The following is a 16,891-nucleotide window of genomic DNA, read 5'->3' as shown; positions in this document are numbered from 1 at the left end:
GCATGAGCAAAGAGAATTTCAACAGAGATAGAAAATATTACAGAATACTAAACTGAACTCACAGAGCTGAAGAATACAATAACTGAATTGCAAATCCTAATAGAGGGATTAAACAGTAGGAACAAAATGAAGCAGGAAAAAGTATCAACAGAATAGTTGACAGAGCAGTGGGATTCATTGAATAATTGGACCAAATTGCCTTCAGTATGATGAACAGCATTTGGGAAGCCATTGAGAAATAGAAAGTTCATTTTGGAAGATGGAATAATATGGGTTGAGACTGAAGAAAAATATGACATAGTATACATTGTCTCATATTTACTGAGTGTCTTGTATGGGCCACACATTGGGATATTTACTGGATTTACACACATAAATATGAAAAGATATTTTCAGTATAGAAAGAAAAAGTCAGGTACTGAGGGCATTTGCTGGGAAATGAGGATTCAGGCCTAAGTAGAATGGATAAAGCATTTTGGGAAACAGGAAGGAAGATAAAAAAGAAAAGAACATCCCTTAGTATCCACATGCTAATAGAACTTGGAAATTAGCATTGTGAAATAAAACTAAGATTTTATTAAGGGCTTTTGATACAGGAAGTGGTTTGCTAAGTGTTCTTTTAAAGAAATCCCTCTGGCTGAAATATCACTGATAAATTGTGCTGATTACTTAATACAAAAGATCAGCCAGAGTCTCCTCTGACAAACACACAAACAGAAAAAATAAAGACAACCACACTAGTTTATTCTCAATGGAAACTGGACAGAAAAGTTGGGCTCTGGGAACTATTTTAAGTAAATAAGTGAGGGGTAATAGGTGAGTAAATGGAAATGCTGAATGAATGCTGTTTAGCATCTTTCATTGCAGAAAATTTGGCTCTATTACATTTCATATTCAACCCCATAACCATAAAGTAGGTAGTGTTATTAAAAGAAAATTTGAAATACTAAATGCCAAAAGATAATTCTGATCCTAATTTCCTATGCTTCCATCTTTTACCCTGTTGCTCTCACTCTAGCAATTATTCTAATTAAACACTAACCAAGAAAATTCCTATCCCTTGACTCTTTGACTATGTCTACTGTCACATTCATTAAGCCATGAAATCCCTGTCACTTCAAACATGGTGTTATAAAAATTGTCAATCCCCCTTCAGTTTATTTAGAATGGAAGGCAAATCCCTAATCCTGTAATTATTTAAACCTGCTATTCTATTTTTATATGTTTATTTATTTATTTTGAAAGAGAGAGAGACACAGAGAGAGAGAGAGAGAGACAACAAGTGGGAGGGGAAAGAGGGCAAGATAAAGAGAGATTTCCAAGTGGACTGGATGCTTTCAGTATGGAACCCATTTGGGGTTCAATCCCATGAATTTTGAGACCATGATTTGAGCTGAAATCAAGAGTCCGATGCTTAAATGACTGAGCCACACGGACATCCCTTAATCTGCTGTTCTTTTTTCTCAAAAGTAGATGGTTATATACAAAAGACAAATGGTTACACTGCAGGGTTTTAATTTCAACAATATCTGTCTGGGTTGTCAGTTATTCCCATCAATAATCCAAAATTTTCTTTCCCAGCATTCTTTTCCGCCACTCACCACCTGAAACTATATCAAAGTTTGACTAATCTCCTCATTCCTTTATATCACTCTAACATTTAATATGGTGAGATAATTTCATCTGCTCCTTCAGACTCTGTGAAATGGATTACTGTCCTTTTGTATTTCATTTGTTCGTGGAATAGGTTGTGCACTTCCCACTGATCATTTTCCTATTCCTCCTTTGATACTATCTCATTCTACCTCTTCTTGTGGCAATATTTCATGTCATGGCTTACTTTCTTTCACTTGGCATTTGCCCCTCATATTATTAAATAAGCTCTCAAATCACACTTTCTTATCCATATATCCTTACAATATAATTCTAGAAAACCTCCTGGGTATGTCTTGCATACCACGACACCTTCCCTAGTTTACTGTAGTCCGGTCATAAGCAACCATTTTGTTGCCAAATCCAATCTGTATATCCAAGATAAAAATAAAAATCTTTGATTTTCATTATTTGTGCAGTGTGAGGGTTTCTAAACACAGAACCCAAGGTCGGAAACCCCATGACCAAATCTGAATGTGGGTCTTCTCTGTTTCTCATATTGACATAGGCTGTGCCTTTGGCCTATGGTGCCTTTTCAACCCCTTTCCTTGTGTTAAAATCACAATGCAAAGCTCTTACTGGGTTTTATGCAGTTTATTCATTTCTTCTTCACCTACTTATCCTACAGCGAGGCACTAAGTTGAGTGACTTTTATAGTAAGTTTTTCATGCTGTTTTTCAGGCTACTTTGCCTTCACTTCAGCTTCTATACATTTAATCCATATTTATGGTACAGAGCTTAGAAAACTCTCACATAATCATATTCTGTTTATGTTCTCTCACTAAATAGAAATACCCTTGATTGTACGTATATGTTTATATAGATAATGTCCATAGAATGTGTTTTATCGGTGAATTGACAAACATACCATGACTTAAAACAATCACGTTGACTAATGAAGGAGAAAAAAGAACCCAGAAATAAATCTACACATATGCAATCAATTAATTTTTATAAGGATGCCAACAACACATGATGGATAAATTATAGTTTCTTCAATAAATGTTGCTAGGAAAAGTGGATATTTACATGTAAACAATGGGGTATTGGGTTTAACATGGAGGTGATGCAAGATCTTCAACTCACTTCCTCCCACAGGCACAAAACACCTACAACTACACATGGAATAATATCTCCGATAGGAACCTGAAAATTGAAGGCACAGAGTCTCCACAAAGGATTAAATGACTCTTTGAGATGGGAAAGAGGGATGAGATATTGGCTTACGAGGGAAGAAAGTGCACCTTATTGTGATGTGTCACAATCAGGAGGGATGTCACACATATAGACCTTTTGTTGAGAGTGAGGGATTCAAGCTCCACATCACAACCCCCAATCCTTATATCCTGCACAGAAAAGATAAGAACCCCCCAAACCGCGTATTTAAAATTAATGGGGATTGAGACACCTGGGTGGCTTAGTCAGTTAAGCTTGGAGTCTCCTTTTCGCCTCAGGTCATGATCTCAAGGTTCATGAGACTGAGCCCCACATAGGGCTCTGTGCTGACAGCCTGGAGCCTGCTTGGAAATCACTGTCTTCCTCTTTCTCTGTCTTCCCTCCCTGTGTGCTTGCTCATTCTCTCTCTCTCCCTCTTGAAATAAATACATAAACTTTAACAAAATAAAATAAAATGGGGATTTCATTCAGGAAAACTGTATAACTATAGATTTTGGAAAACATGCCCTTAAGGGCCATGCATACAGCACTCAAATGAAAGCAAGCACAAAATCACTGCTTTGAACAGTGGATAGAGCATAGGTCAAGGAGACGCACTTGCTAACCTTAAAGTCCTGGAAATAGGAAACAGCAGGGACTCTCCTGGGAGCTGAGACAGCAGAAGGAACCATATTGTGATCTCGTTCAACCTTACTGATCCTGCCACTTGACTTCTGCCTCCCACCTGCTAACACCAGTGGTTATGCTCTGCTGAGAGCCCCAACCACCAATATAGCACAGCAGCCAGAGACATCCATCACACTAAGCAGTGAACCATCCCTACCCTCCCTGCAGAGTGGGAATCATGCAAATGTCCTATAGTCAGGCTGAGGCCATCCTTGCCCCCAACATGTCACAGCATCTGAAGCCTCATCCTGCAGCCAAACTGTGTTCCAATCCCACCACCATCATGTCACACCGCTCCCCTGCCTTAAGAAGAGTGTGCAAACATCCCACAAATGGACAACACCAACACCTGATTCTGGAGGCCAAGAGACATTGTGCTTCTGGGCCCCAGAGGACATCTCCTACATAACGCCACTGCTTGAAGACTGAGAAAGGGACCCCTTGGGAGACTCATTCAGTTGAGCATTAATTTCCTGTATAATAAAAGGTGTTTTTCATCCCTGATGGCTTATTTCAAGGTTTCTTTTTTTATTTGTCTTTATTTTCAGCAGTTTGAATGTCAAGTGCCTAGGTGCAATTTTTAAGACACTTATCTTTTCTATATTCTCTGAGTTTCTTTTATCTGTGGTTTGGTGTCTGCCATTAATTTTGGGATTCTCAGCCATTATTTCTACAAATGTTTCTTATATACTTTTACCTCTTCCTTCTCCTTCTGGTATTCTTATCACATGTATATAACACCTTTATGTAATTGTCTCATAGTCCTTAGCTATTCATAAGGTTTACATTAAGTTTCAGTTTTGAAAATTTCTATTAATTTTTTGTCAAATTCACTAGTATTTCCTCAGCCATGTCAAATTTATTGATGAGCCTATCAAAGGCATTTTATATTTGTGTTACTGTGTTTTTTTTTTATTTCTAGCATCTTTTTTTAATTCTTTCTTAGAGTTTCTATCTCTCTCCTTACATTATCCATTTCTTTTTGTGTGTTGTAGAATATTTCCGTTAGAAACTCTATCCCATTAATTTCATTTTTATTTCCTAGTCTTATAATTTATACACCTCTTCTTTTTTAACATGATTATATTAATTCTTAGTATATTTATATTTGCTTATATTAATATGTGTGATTTTTTTTGAAATCTGACACCATGCCTCCAGTTTTCTCTCCTAAGCATTAACATGTTTTTTCAATGAACTTTTCTTATTTTATTGATAACTTCTATTTTTTCTTACTATTTTAAATAATTCAAATTTATATAAAGCTAATTTATTGAATCACACCATACATTACAGTGTTTCTAATCATGTAACAACATTTCTTTTCTATATATAAATTCAACCTATTATTTAGTATCTTTGATTTTACTATGACTTTGTCTTTCTTAAATTTTACACTTTTTTTTAAATTTTTAAATAACTGTAGATTTAATGAAAAGGAGCAAACTTAATACAGAGAATTCCCTTCTCCTGTTTTTTTTTTTTAATTTTTTTTTCAACGTTTATTTATTTTTTTTGGGACAGAGAGAGACAGAGCATGAACGGGGGAGGGGCAGAGAGAGAGGGAGACACAGAATCTGGGCCATCAGCTGGCTGAAGTCGGATGCTTAACCGACTGCGCCACCCAGGCGCCCCATCCCTTCTCCTGTTTTGATATGACTATACTCCACAAAAATTATTCAGATGTTACAGTGTTACAGTTGTTACACACACTTCATGTGTGTGTTTGTGTGTGTGAGAGAGTAGTTTTATACAATTTTACTCCATGATTAAATATGGGTAACAACTTCAACCAAGAAGTAGAAAAGTATGATCACCACAAAGATCTCTTGCGTTACTCCTTTAGAGTCACATTTGCCTTTCGCCCCACACCTCAACCCTATTCTCAGTCTCTAACCCCTGTGAACCACTAATCTATTCTCCACTTATATAATTCCATAAAGAACATTATGTGAATAGACACATGCAATCTTTGTCACTGGTGTTTCACAGTGTAATTCCACTGAGATCCATTCAAGTTCATTTGTGTACCAATACTTCCTTTTTAATACGAGTAGTAAACCGCAGTACAGATGTGCCACAGTTTGTTTAACTACTCACCCACTGAAGGACATTTGGATTACTTCAAATTTTTGACTATTACCAAATAGCTTTATAAACATCTTTACACATTTTATATGAATAAAATTTTTATATTTCTGTGAATATGGTCAACACTTACAATTATTGTGTCATGTGGCATTTGGATATTTATTTTAATAGAAATTACAAAATTATTTTTTTAGAGTTTGTGTACCATTTCACATTCTCATTAGCATTGTACGATTGATCCATTTTATCTGTTATCTTTACAAGTATTGGCATTGTCACTTAAAAAAACAAAAAAAAATGTTAATTTGTTAAAATAATTGTGTAGTGATATCTCATCATGTTTTATTTCATATTTTTTATGGGTAATGATTTTGTACATATTTTTATAAAAATATTTATGCACCTATGTATACTCTATGACTAACATAGAGTAACCACGCCAGGCCTGTTTATGTTGTTTCACCCAGTTTTCTAACTAGATTATTTTTTTCATTTTTGCTCTTGATTTATGATGTTTGTGTATAAATTATAGCTAAAATATGTAGAACAGGTGCTCCCATGTTTACTCCCAAAAGTAAGATGAAAGAAGGAAAAGAATCCTTCTATAGAAACTCACCCTCTCTCTTGGGATATTGAGATCTAGGCATCTCACAACCTCTGTACCTGTACACAGAACTTCTCGCTGCTTTATGTGACACTGTTCATGCTTGCCTTCTGCCAATTAAGACGAGTTGAATGTCACTAATTTTGTTTTCCTTGAAAGAGTAAAAAAGTGGTTTAAATTCTAATTCAGAAAACCAATGTCCTTACTGAAATGAAGGGTTAAAGTTTTCTTCATTCTGTCAGGTGATTGTTTCATCCTATAATCAATAACCTTGCTTTAACTTTCTTCCTTAATTAGTCCTTTCCTGTATACAAGCAATAGTCAGTTTGTTTAGAGTCCACTTCCTGCTTTCACTCTTCCTTATGTGAGTGGCCTAACAAGTTAGTTTTTTGTGAATCATATTCACAGTGTTCTAGAAACAGTGTGAATGTAAGTGAACCAGATCTTAGGACTGTGACCCTTGATAGCTCAAGGGAGGACAGAGGTCTGACCTTCTAGCACTGAGACCACCAACTGGGATGCAGCTTTTCTGTGTGAGCATCAAGACCCTTCTTCTCTCAGTTCTGCTTCCCTGGCCAGGTGCAGGTAAGTAGGACAGAGGAACAGATGTGTTTTTCTTTACCTTGGAACTAAGCTTAGAAGTCATTTTTTTTTTTCCATAGAACACTCTCAGGGCTTCAGCTCTTTTCCCATTATCTGGACCTGAAGACCTGAGAATTGTTCTCATTTCAGTCTCTCTCCTCTCTCTCTCTCTCTCTCTCTCTCTCTCTCTCTCTCTCCCTCTGCCTTACTGTGTACCTTTCCTTTTCTGTACCTTTTGGGATAAAATCATGTAATTTTGTCAAAGCGACTTGTAAACTGTAAATAAGAGGAATATTTCAAAATGCTCTGTTTTTAATGTTCTACCTAGTTTATATGACACATTTTCTAAGCTTAGCCTAAAAGAGAAAAGTCAATTTTCAGCCCTAAGGGATGTTCTCTACCACTGCTGCCAGAACCTAGAGCCAAGAGCTTTGGGATTCCATTGTCATGTTGCACCCTTCTTCTGCATGCCCGTGGCAGGGTTATTAAATACTTTGGCTGTAATAAATCCCCTTATGTTAATGTGAGTGCTCTTGAGCTAAGACTGAATATTATTTCCAATAAGTAAAGTTTATGTTTAAATAAGGTTGTGAGGAAATTGGTTCAATTAAGAAAACATGCAATTGCCAGACAGCAGGTTAATTGAAAGAAGTACACAATATACCATTTCCTAGCAAATGTAAATAGTGAAATATCAACAAATTTTGATAGAGCTAGTTCATATTGATTTTAATGAAAGATTTTGTATTAAACAGTAAGGCAAATACACATACTTTTCAAAGAAATATAAAGGAAAATTTCAAGTTCTAAAATGTATCTGAATCCCCTACCTCAGAAACATAATCTAATAAAAATATAAGAAATCAATTAGTAAAGGGGCACCTGGGTGGCACAGTCTATTAAGTGTCTGCCCCGTGATTTCAGGTCAGGTCTTGATCTCATGGTTATTGAGATTGAGCCTTGTGACAGGCTCTGTACTGACAGCATGGATCCTGCTTGAAATTCTCTTTCTCCCTCTCTCTCCCCCCCTCATGCTCTCTCTCTCAAAATAAATAAATACACTTCAAAAATAAATCAATGAGTACATTAGAAAATAAATTTGGTAAATAAATACATAAATAAATAAATACATTTGAGATATAACTATAAAACATAACTTATATCTCTGAAGTTTTATTTTTAAATTTAGTTTTATTGAGGTAAAATTTATATACAAAAATGCACATACTTAATATATACAATTTGTGAATTTGGAGATTTGCTGTTTTGTTTTGTTTCATTAGATGATCAATCAGGCGCAACTGCCAGAGGGAATACAAGAGAGGGTCAGGAAAACACAACTTGTTTCTCTCCAATGTCCTAGGGAAACAGTGATATTCCATGAAGGGGGTTACATGGAGAAAGACAAAGGAAGTGCCAGGAGGGGTGGTCAGCTAAGCGGTTTGAGAGTCTAGACAGTGGAAGGCTCATGGGCAAGTATCTTATTGGGGTGAGGTGGGATACATAAATAAAAGGCACAAATAAATTTCTTCATTTGAATGTCAAAAGAACTCATATTCTGTAACTTTTCCAACCTGCAAACTGATGGGGGTTGTATAGATGTCCCTATATGGACTTCAATTGGTCACTATCTGTCCTACAAGTAACTATTACAGAAGGTCATTGTTGTAGGGTCCTGAGTGGTCATCAGGGTCAATTTGTTTCAAGTAAAAGGACCAGATGTTGACCGGGCAAAGGACACAGGAAATAGTTGCATGTGTCTCAACCAAAGGAAATAAATAATGTGAAAGGGACAATATATCAGGATTATTACTATAATAAAAATAAAAGGTGTGATAAGAATACCTTTTAGCATGGACCATAGTCCACCTCCCAACCATGATCTCAGCCAATCTTTAAGTGACAATGTAGGGTCTTTAAGAGCACCAATTTGGTTATTTGTATCAGTATGTAATCCTGTTATAGTTTTGTTATAGTGTGTATTGTAGATGCAACATTCCACTTTAATAATGGCATAGGTTCCTCTTGTGCTGCTATTATCTAAGTTATCTAATGCCATTCTGTTGTGTAGAATTTGTTTATTCATGTGAGTTACTTTAGTGTTTAACAATGTAAAGCTGTTTTGTGAGTTAAGGCATTAATTTTGTATTTATCAAGGAGCTCCGTGTGCTACATGACATCTCCTAAACCTGCTGAAATGAGAAAAATACATGTCAGATGGTCATACCAGTGAAACATGGATCTTATGTATGATTGTTTTAGATATAGAAAGTAAGATGGACTTGTGATACACTCAGTGCTACAACCATATATCCAGGCATAACCTATAGTGCATCTTCTAGTTCAGCTGGGTGAAAGTCATGACCATTAATTTGCCCCACATAGCAATTGTATTCCATTAGAAGTTAGCCATATGATGTCTCTGGTACCCTTGTCCAGGAAGTAGCAAACCAATTGGTTGCCTGTAAAATAATGGTATGGTCACAGGCTTCCTGGGGGGAGACATTTCTTTGGTGAGTACTATAGTGTCATGAATCAAGTGTATGGTTTCTCTGTTCCCAGCAGAAAAGACCCTATTGACTTAGTTGTGTTATTGTAGGAGTAAGCCACATATATCCATCCCATATTTGATATAATCCTTCCTGAGTGTATTGATAAGAAGGACTATGTAGATGGGGAAGGTGTGGTAATGAGCCTATCTATTGGTTGGCATATTCAGTTAAAATTTTGATAATTCAAAGGCAAGAGAAAGGCCCCCTATGTCCTGGAGTGTTTGTTTCATGTAATATTTAGCATAGATCAGTAAGAAATATTATATTTAGTGATATAAATATTCCTATGTGTGCTGGTATTGGGGTGACTTTGTGTTGGGTTTGGTTAAAGGTGGCCACTGTATACGTGGCTAAGCCTTTACTTGCAATTTTACATTAAAAGAGGTGGGTCCTATAATAAATATGACTAAGGGATAAAAGTATTAAGAAGGCTTCTTTGCCTGATGTCTAGCCTTAACCATATCATACTTGCAAGGAATCACTGGTAAGTAGGACATGAATTGTTCTGGGAGATAAGGGCATCCCCAAGTTCATTCTCCAATCAAATGATAAGGAATGTGGGGCCATCCATTATATTCACAAGTTCAAAACTAAACCTATAGAGTGGGATATGCTCTGACTTTTAAGGAGATATTTTATTATCCAAGTCACATGAATTGATCAAGGTGACAACTGAGTTACACAGTTGTTTTGGGAGTCCAAACCATTGTCCAGATGTTTAAATAAGCATGTGTCCATGGGGCTCCTTTCATTAGCTATAGAGTAATAAGCATGAAGATTGTCTATATGTGGGGTCTTATGACAGTCTCTCTGAAGTTTACCGCAAGTTGTCCATCTTAGGCAAATAACCAATTCTTAAACACAATTAACCAAAATTAGAATTTAACATCAAAAAAGATATATTATTGAAACATATAATATTTCTCTACATTCACCTTTATTTCCAGAGATGGTCAAACCAGGACGAATTTGTTTGTAAAATAAGTATAATTTTAACAGAATTGGCATAATTATTTACATAAACTCACCAAGAATAGTGATTGATCTTATGGATCCTTTAAAATCTTCTTGCTGGAACTTCTTATAAAGAATCACTAGATTGAACTTTTATTAGCTTCTTGAGACCAGAGACAAGCAAATATTTGTCATCAGGCTTGTCTGCAATAGCTGTAGATTTGGGTGTATTCCTCTTCTCAATGTCTCCAATATATCTGGGAAATATATTTCCTCCAACATCTGCAGAAATCCTACACCCGCCAGTAAGATACATTGTCAGCTGGTAAGGCTGCTGGGAACTCTGTAAGCAACGTATCAGGCCAACATTCTCAAGGGGTTTATTGCTTTCCAAAACTCAACCTTAATTCCTTAAAGCTATCTGGTCATGTCTGAGTCTATGAATGTTTCTTTCAAATATGACATTCCATTCAAAGCCTTGGTAATGTAACCAATGTTTCCAATGGTGCCCTGTTACAAGGAGAACAGGTTCTCATGGAACTTATGCAAATAATTATAAATACCATGGAAGAAAGAACACTTACTGAGAGTTTCTGAATTCTGGAGATTTCAGGTAGGGAGAAATTTTAAATGCTTCCATTGGTTCACAAAGTAATATTCTATCATTGTCCTCAATACATTTAGTTCTATGTATTTAATTTTGTTCATCTTAAGTGCAACTTTCCCATTAGTTAAATTCTTACCCAGGTTGATTTTATGTTTTTAAAGATACAGAAAACTATTTTCCCAAAAATCATTTTTATGAATCTCCTTGAAGATGAAATACATTTTGCAAGAGCATTAGAATAGTAACTATAAATGACAATAATAATAATAATAAGTAAAAAAATAAAATTAAAAAAATCCTCAGAAATGGTTAAAGATCTGATATGAGAGTTTATTATAATGCAATTGATAAGGAATTCTGATTATTTCTGTGACATACAACATTTCAATAATTCAAGTAATGACTCTCTATGAGGACATATTATAAATTTTGTTAATTTCATATATTTTCTAGATACTTATAGATTTACCTGTAAAATACAACCTAAACATTTCATTCTTGGTTTGACATTGTTGTCCAGGTAACTTCACATACAAAATAAGGAACATAATTATTAAAAATAATATTTCATTTATGATTTAAAACTTGTAAATCTTGTTAAAACACTCAGAAAGCTTGAAAACACATGCCTAAAACATATTATAGGTTATTATAAGTGTAATATTTATATTTAACCAAGATGACAGTAAGGGATTCCACAGGAAATTACATATTGTTTAGCAATATTTAGCTCCTTCAACATCGAGAAGTTTTAAGTTTCACTCTTTTTCATTTTTTCTTTTTTTTTTCATTTTAATAGGCTCCACACCAAATGTGGCTTCTGAACTCACAACCTTGAGTTAAGAGTCCCATGTCCTATCTCCTGACCCAACCAGGCACTTTCTTAAGTAATCAAAGTCCTGATAAAGACAAAACACACAAGCTATGGTTTTCTGGGAAGATAAAGTAAAACACTGGTTTTCTGGTTGGTAAAAAGAGAAAAAAAAACAACTTTGATTGCATTTTATTATAAAGAGCAAACAAAATAAAAAAAAAAAACTTTGTCTTTTTAACAAAGATGAAAATAAAGTTTCAAACTTAATGCCGTGTACTTTCAAATCCCATTCATTTCAAACTTACTACTAACCACATATAAAATTATTTTCCAAGGATTCCCCTTCACAAACCTTCCACAGCTTTCTTTTCATTCAGATTTTGTCCTAAGCCTATCCTCTTCAAACAATATGTCTCATTTTAGGACAAAATTACTTCGTTTTTCCTTCAACAATATGCATTCACATTCCTTATACCTTTTGTATTAAAAACAAATATTTTCTTGTATGCAGAGTTGCTTCCCTTATTTCCATCAGTTTTAATTATATTTAGCATAATTTTAACTCTTAGAAACTTTATTCTCCAGTGAAAATTAAGTAGTGAAAAAATGTGAACTGCTTCCTACACCAGAATTCTTGAGATATGAATACAGTGTATATGAATACATTGCATAATTCTAAAACCATGTTTTTCTGCCGTACAGTCTTTCAATAAAGCATAACACATGTTTACCAACAGACCCAAGTATCTTCAGCTTCTCTTCAATAAAAAACCAAAGGCATGAAACTATGTTCAGCCATCAATGCTTCACTACTTTACTCTTTTGACAAAACTTAGATATCCAATGTATCCATTCCAATTTATCATTTACCTTAACAAGACTTCCAAGTTTGAGGTGACCAAAGATTTTGAAACCTATGAAAACATTTATATATAAACCTCTTAATTTATTTAGCCTACTTGTTTTTTCTATTTTTTTATTTTTATTTTCTACTTTTTTAATATGAAATTTATTGTCAAATTGGTTTCCATACAACACCCAGTGCTCATCCCAAAATGTGCACTCCTCAATACCCATCACCCACTTGTTTTTTTAAAACTACCCATGAAAAGTTTGAAGGAAATGAAAGTGGTATCATTTTAGGTCATCTTTTTGCTGACAAATGACAACAGAGATAGCATGGGCTTATTTCACCTTTAGTAAACCTTGGTAGAAGAAACGTTTTATATTTAATGCTGATAACTCTAAAGACAAGTCTTCCTTAATTAAACTAACAAACTTAAATTAGCTTAAATACTGAATGTGTTGCACTTCGGTTGACTTAAGAGACAATCCACTTATTCCCACTGTCCATGTTGACCTGGGGCACTTGTAGGGAAAGAAATTGGGCAGTTTAAGTCCAAGAGAACCCTTGGGCCCTTTCGTATTGATTAGGGAAGGGTCCAGTTTGAACCTCATAAGAAGGTGTTGCAACAGCTGGAGGTGCTCTTTGCTCCTAGATACCAAGAATAGAAGGAGCAGGAGCCACTGGCAGTGGAGGCATGAAGACTGGTGCAGGAGCCAGTTATGCTTGCTGCACCCATGGTGGTGCAGAAACAGAAGGAGGGGTAGGTAGAGGCAGAAGAGGTGAGGTACAGCCAGGAAGTCTGGATGGAGAAAAAAAGCCCAGAGTGAAGACAAACAAGACTCCCAGTTCTAAAGCTCATCAGTTTGGACAGAGGAACAGACGCACATTTCTTTCCTCCAACAAAAAGCAAAAATAGGCAGTCCATGTGGAGCTGGAGAAGTCAGGGAACTGTCTGAAACAAAAGAAGTTTTGGCCATTGCTTGGGAATATTTCTTACAGTCCCTGTGCAGAGGTAGCTGAACCAGATAATTGGCTCCAATTAGGATATCCATTAACCTTGTTAATATATGAGGGAGAAAAATTCACATAGAACAATACTCAGGCAATATTCCTCCAGGACTCTCAAAATCTATACCAGAACCAACACACAAAGAAGAAACAAGGGGCGCCTGTGTGGCTCAGTTGGTTAAGTGTCCAACTTGGGCTTAGGTCATTATCTCAGGGTTTGTGGGTTCGAGTCCCACGTCAGTCTATGTGCTGACAGTTCTGAGCCTGGAGCCTGCTTCGATTTCTATATCTCCCTCTCTCTGCCCCTCCGTTGTGCGCTCTCTCTCTCTCTCTCTCTCTCTCTCTCAAAAATAAATAAGCATTAAAAAAAAAGAAAAAGAGGAAACAAACAAACAGGGGACCAGTGACTCAGAAAAGATACAGGAGGCATGCATATTATCTTGGCAGTCAAGTGTTTATAACAGAGATAAGGGGAGCTCATAAGCTTAAAACTACACTAAAATTGTTGTGGGCCCCTGCATTAATCTACTCTCTCACCATCAGTGCAGAAATATGCCAGTTGCTTCTCAACCTCCCAATTTTTATGTTTGTGGGTTTTGTTTTTAGTTTTGGGGGGATAGAAACAAACTTGTGCATGCAAAGTTATATCACATTTCCCTAATTACCAGTGTGATCGTCCTCTTTTATGTTGGGGTGTCCTTTTCTATGTTGTGTCTCTATGCCTTCTGATAGTTTGTCTATTAGCCTGCTTGCATTTTTCTTTGTTTATAGACATTTTAAAACCTGAATACTTGAATAATACCCCTATGCTAGTTACATGTGCTGTAAGTCTCATCAACCAAATGAGTTCTTGACTCTTCCTTTACTTATTTTGAGAAAGAGATGGATTGAGAGACCAAGAGAGCAGGAGAAAGAGAATCAGTGTTGACAGCATGGATCCTGACACAGGGTTGTATCTCATGAACCTTGAACACACCAAAATTTCATAGCAAGCTAATCATTGCCCCTAAACTGAAAACTTTCATCATCCATTTTAGAAAAGTTTCTTCAAGATGAGACTCATCCACAAATGAGAAAATTCCACATAACTACTGTTTTTGATAACTTCTATTTTTGCCTTCCTTTCCCATATGGATTGTCTGCGGCATTCCTCTTGTCCCAGAATATTTGGAGTAGGGTTTGAGGCTAATAAAAAATGTCAGACTAAATTCTGAGTTTATTCCAGCATCAAGTTCTGACCTACCATTATTTTTAATTTCAGTAGCTATTGCAAAAACAAATTGATTACATATTTTGCTTTTTTCCTAATTGATTTCCACATCTTTAAGTGCCCAGTGAACCAATTCCCAGAAGTAAGATTCATCATTTCTTAATTCCTTTTATGCCTTTTATCCTTTATATTTTCAAACCACGTGTTTCTAATCAATTTTCCAATGCCAGTGGGTTGTCTAATAATTTAATAAAATTCTTACACTATTTACTCCAAACTATGTTGCTCCCTGAAGTTAAGACTTAGTCCCACAAGACTATCCCCACTTCAGACACCAGCCACCAATGAGACCTTGAGGCTATTCACATTCTGCGAGGAAGACTAAAAGTTCAGGGGTTCCCCAAACTCCCCTCATTTGTGGTAATTGTTGAGAATGACTCAAAAAACTCAGGAAGGGAATATATGTACGCTCACAGTTTTATTACAAAGGTTACAACTCAGGAATAGTTAAATGGAAAAGATAAGTGGAGCATAGAGTAGAGTAGGGATATAGAGCTTTCATGTATCTCTAAGCAGGTCATTTTCCTATCACTTCAGTATGTGCACTGACATGAGGTTCTCTTAGCTTCATTGTTTTATAAGGTTTGTGGAAGTTTCAAAATATAGGCATGAGTGGTTATATCATTGGTAACTGATAATTGGACAACTCTATCCCACTCATCTCCATGGGGTAAGGTACATAGTTTTAATCCTCCAATAACATTTTTTGTTCTTTTAGGGACAAATCCCTACCCTGTAGCTATCTAGGGGCCCCACCTTGAGTGACCTCAATAGCAAAAACTCAGGTATAGTAAAAAGGGCTTGTATAAATATCAAGATATTTGTATCACTCAGAAAATCCTAAAGTTTTAGGAGTCTGTTGTATTTCTATACTCAAATAATAAAGCAGAAGAAAGAGAAATTAAGAAATCAATCCCACTTACAATTGCATCAAAACCCATAGGATACTGAAGGATAAACCTAACTAAAGATGTAAAACAAACAAACAAAAACCTTTATTCTGAAAACTATATTTCAGTGATGCAAGTAATTGAAGATGACACAAAAATAGAACAACAGTCCCTGTTTGTGGATTGGAAGAACAAATATTGTTATTTAATCTTTGCCAGGTATATTTCCAAGCAGATTTCATTAAACTATCTCCTGAATTGTTAGGAAGGTAGGAAGATTAGGTCCTCTCAATAGATGCAGAGAAAGCATTTGACAAAATACAGCATCCTTTCTTGATAAAAACCCTCAAGAAAGTAGGGATAGAAGGAGCAAACCTCGAGATCATAAAAGCCATCTATGAATGACCCAATGATAATATCACCTTCAGTGGGGAAACACTGAGAGCTTTCCCCCTAAGGTCAGGAACAAGACAGGCATGTCCACTCTTTCCACTGTTATTCAACATAGTATTGGAAAGCTTAGCCTCTGCAATCAGACAACACAAAGAAATAAAAGGCATGAAAATCTGCCAGGAGGAGGTCAAACTTTCACTCTTCACAGATTACATGATAGTCTATATGGTACACCCAAAAGAGTCCACTAAAAAATTGCTAGAACTGATTCATGAATTCAGCAAAGGTGCAGGATATAAAATCAATGCACAGAAATCAATTGCATTCCTATACACCAACAATGAAACAAGAAAAAGAGAAAGCAAGGAATTGATCCCATTTGCAATTACATACACATACACAAAAACCCATAAAATACCTAGGAATAAGTCTAACCAAAGAGGTGAAAAATCTATGTACCGAAAACTATACAAACCTTATGAAAGAAATTGAAGAAGACACAACAAATGGAAAAAGATTCCATGCTCCTGGATAGGAAGAACAAATATTGTTAAAATGTTAATAGCACCAAAAGGAATCTACATATTCAATACAATACCTATCAACATAACAACAGCATTCTTCACAGAGCTAGAACAAACAATCCTCAAATTTGTATGGAACCACAAAAGACCCCATATAGCCAAAGAAATCTTGAAAAAGAAAACCAAAGCTGGAGGCATCACAATCACAGACTGCAAGCTATACTACAAAGCTGTAATCATCAAGACAGTATGGTACTGGC

General features: G+C 35.8%; 1 protein-coding gene across 3 annotated transcripts in view; it reads left to right on the top strand.

Moving 5' to 3' along the window:
- The first annotated feature begins 6,610 nt into the window (after nucleotides 1-6,610).
- LOC125164301 (butyrophilin subfamily 1 member A1-like) overlaps nucleotides 6,611-16,891 on the top strand; it is a 110,902-nt gene continuing 100,621 nt past the window's right edge. For all 3 annotated transcript variants that reach the window (XM_047857110.1, XM_047857036.1, XM_047856969.1), the window contains exon 1: nucleotides 6,611-6,775. In XM_047857110.1, the coding sequence (XP_047713066.1) occupies nucleotides 6,709-6,775 (67 nt within the window). In that variant the 5' untranslated portion in view covers nucleotides 6,611-6,708. The remainder of the gene's footprint in view (nucleotides 6,776-16,891) is intronic.

Source organism: Prionailurus viverrinus, chromosome A1 (genome assembly GCF_022837055.1).
Source record: "Prionailurus viverrinus isolate Anna chromosome A1, UM_Priviv_1.0, whole genome shotgun sequence".
NCBI classification, from domain to species: domain Eukaryota; kingdom Metazoa; phylum Chordata; class Mammalia; order Carnivora; family Felidae; genus Prionailurus; species Prionailurus viverrinus.
Note: the sequence above shows the minus strand (reverse complement) of the source record. Positions and strands in the feature narration are given on the sequence as shown.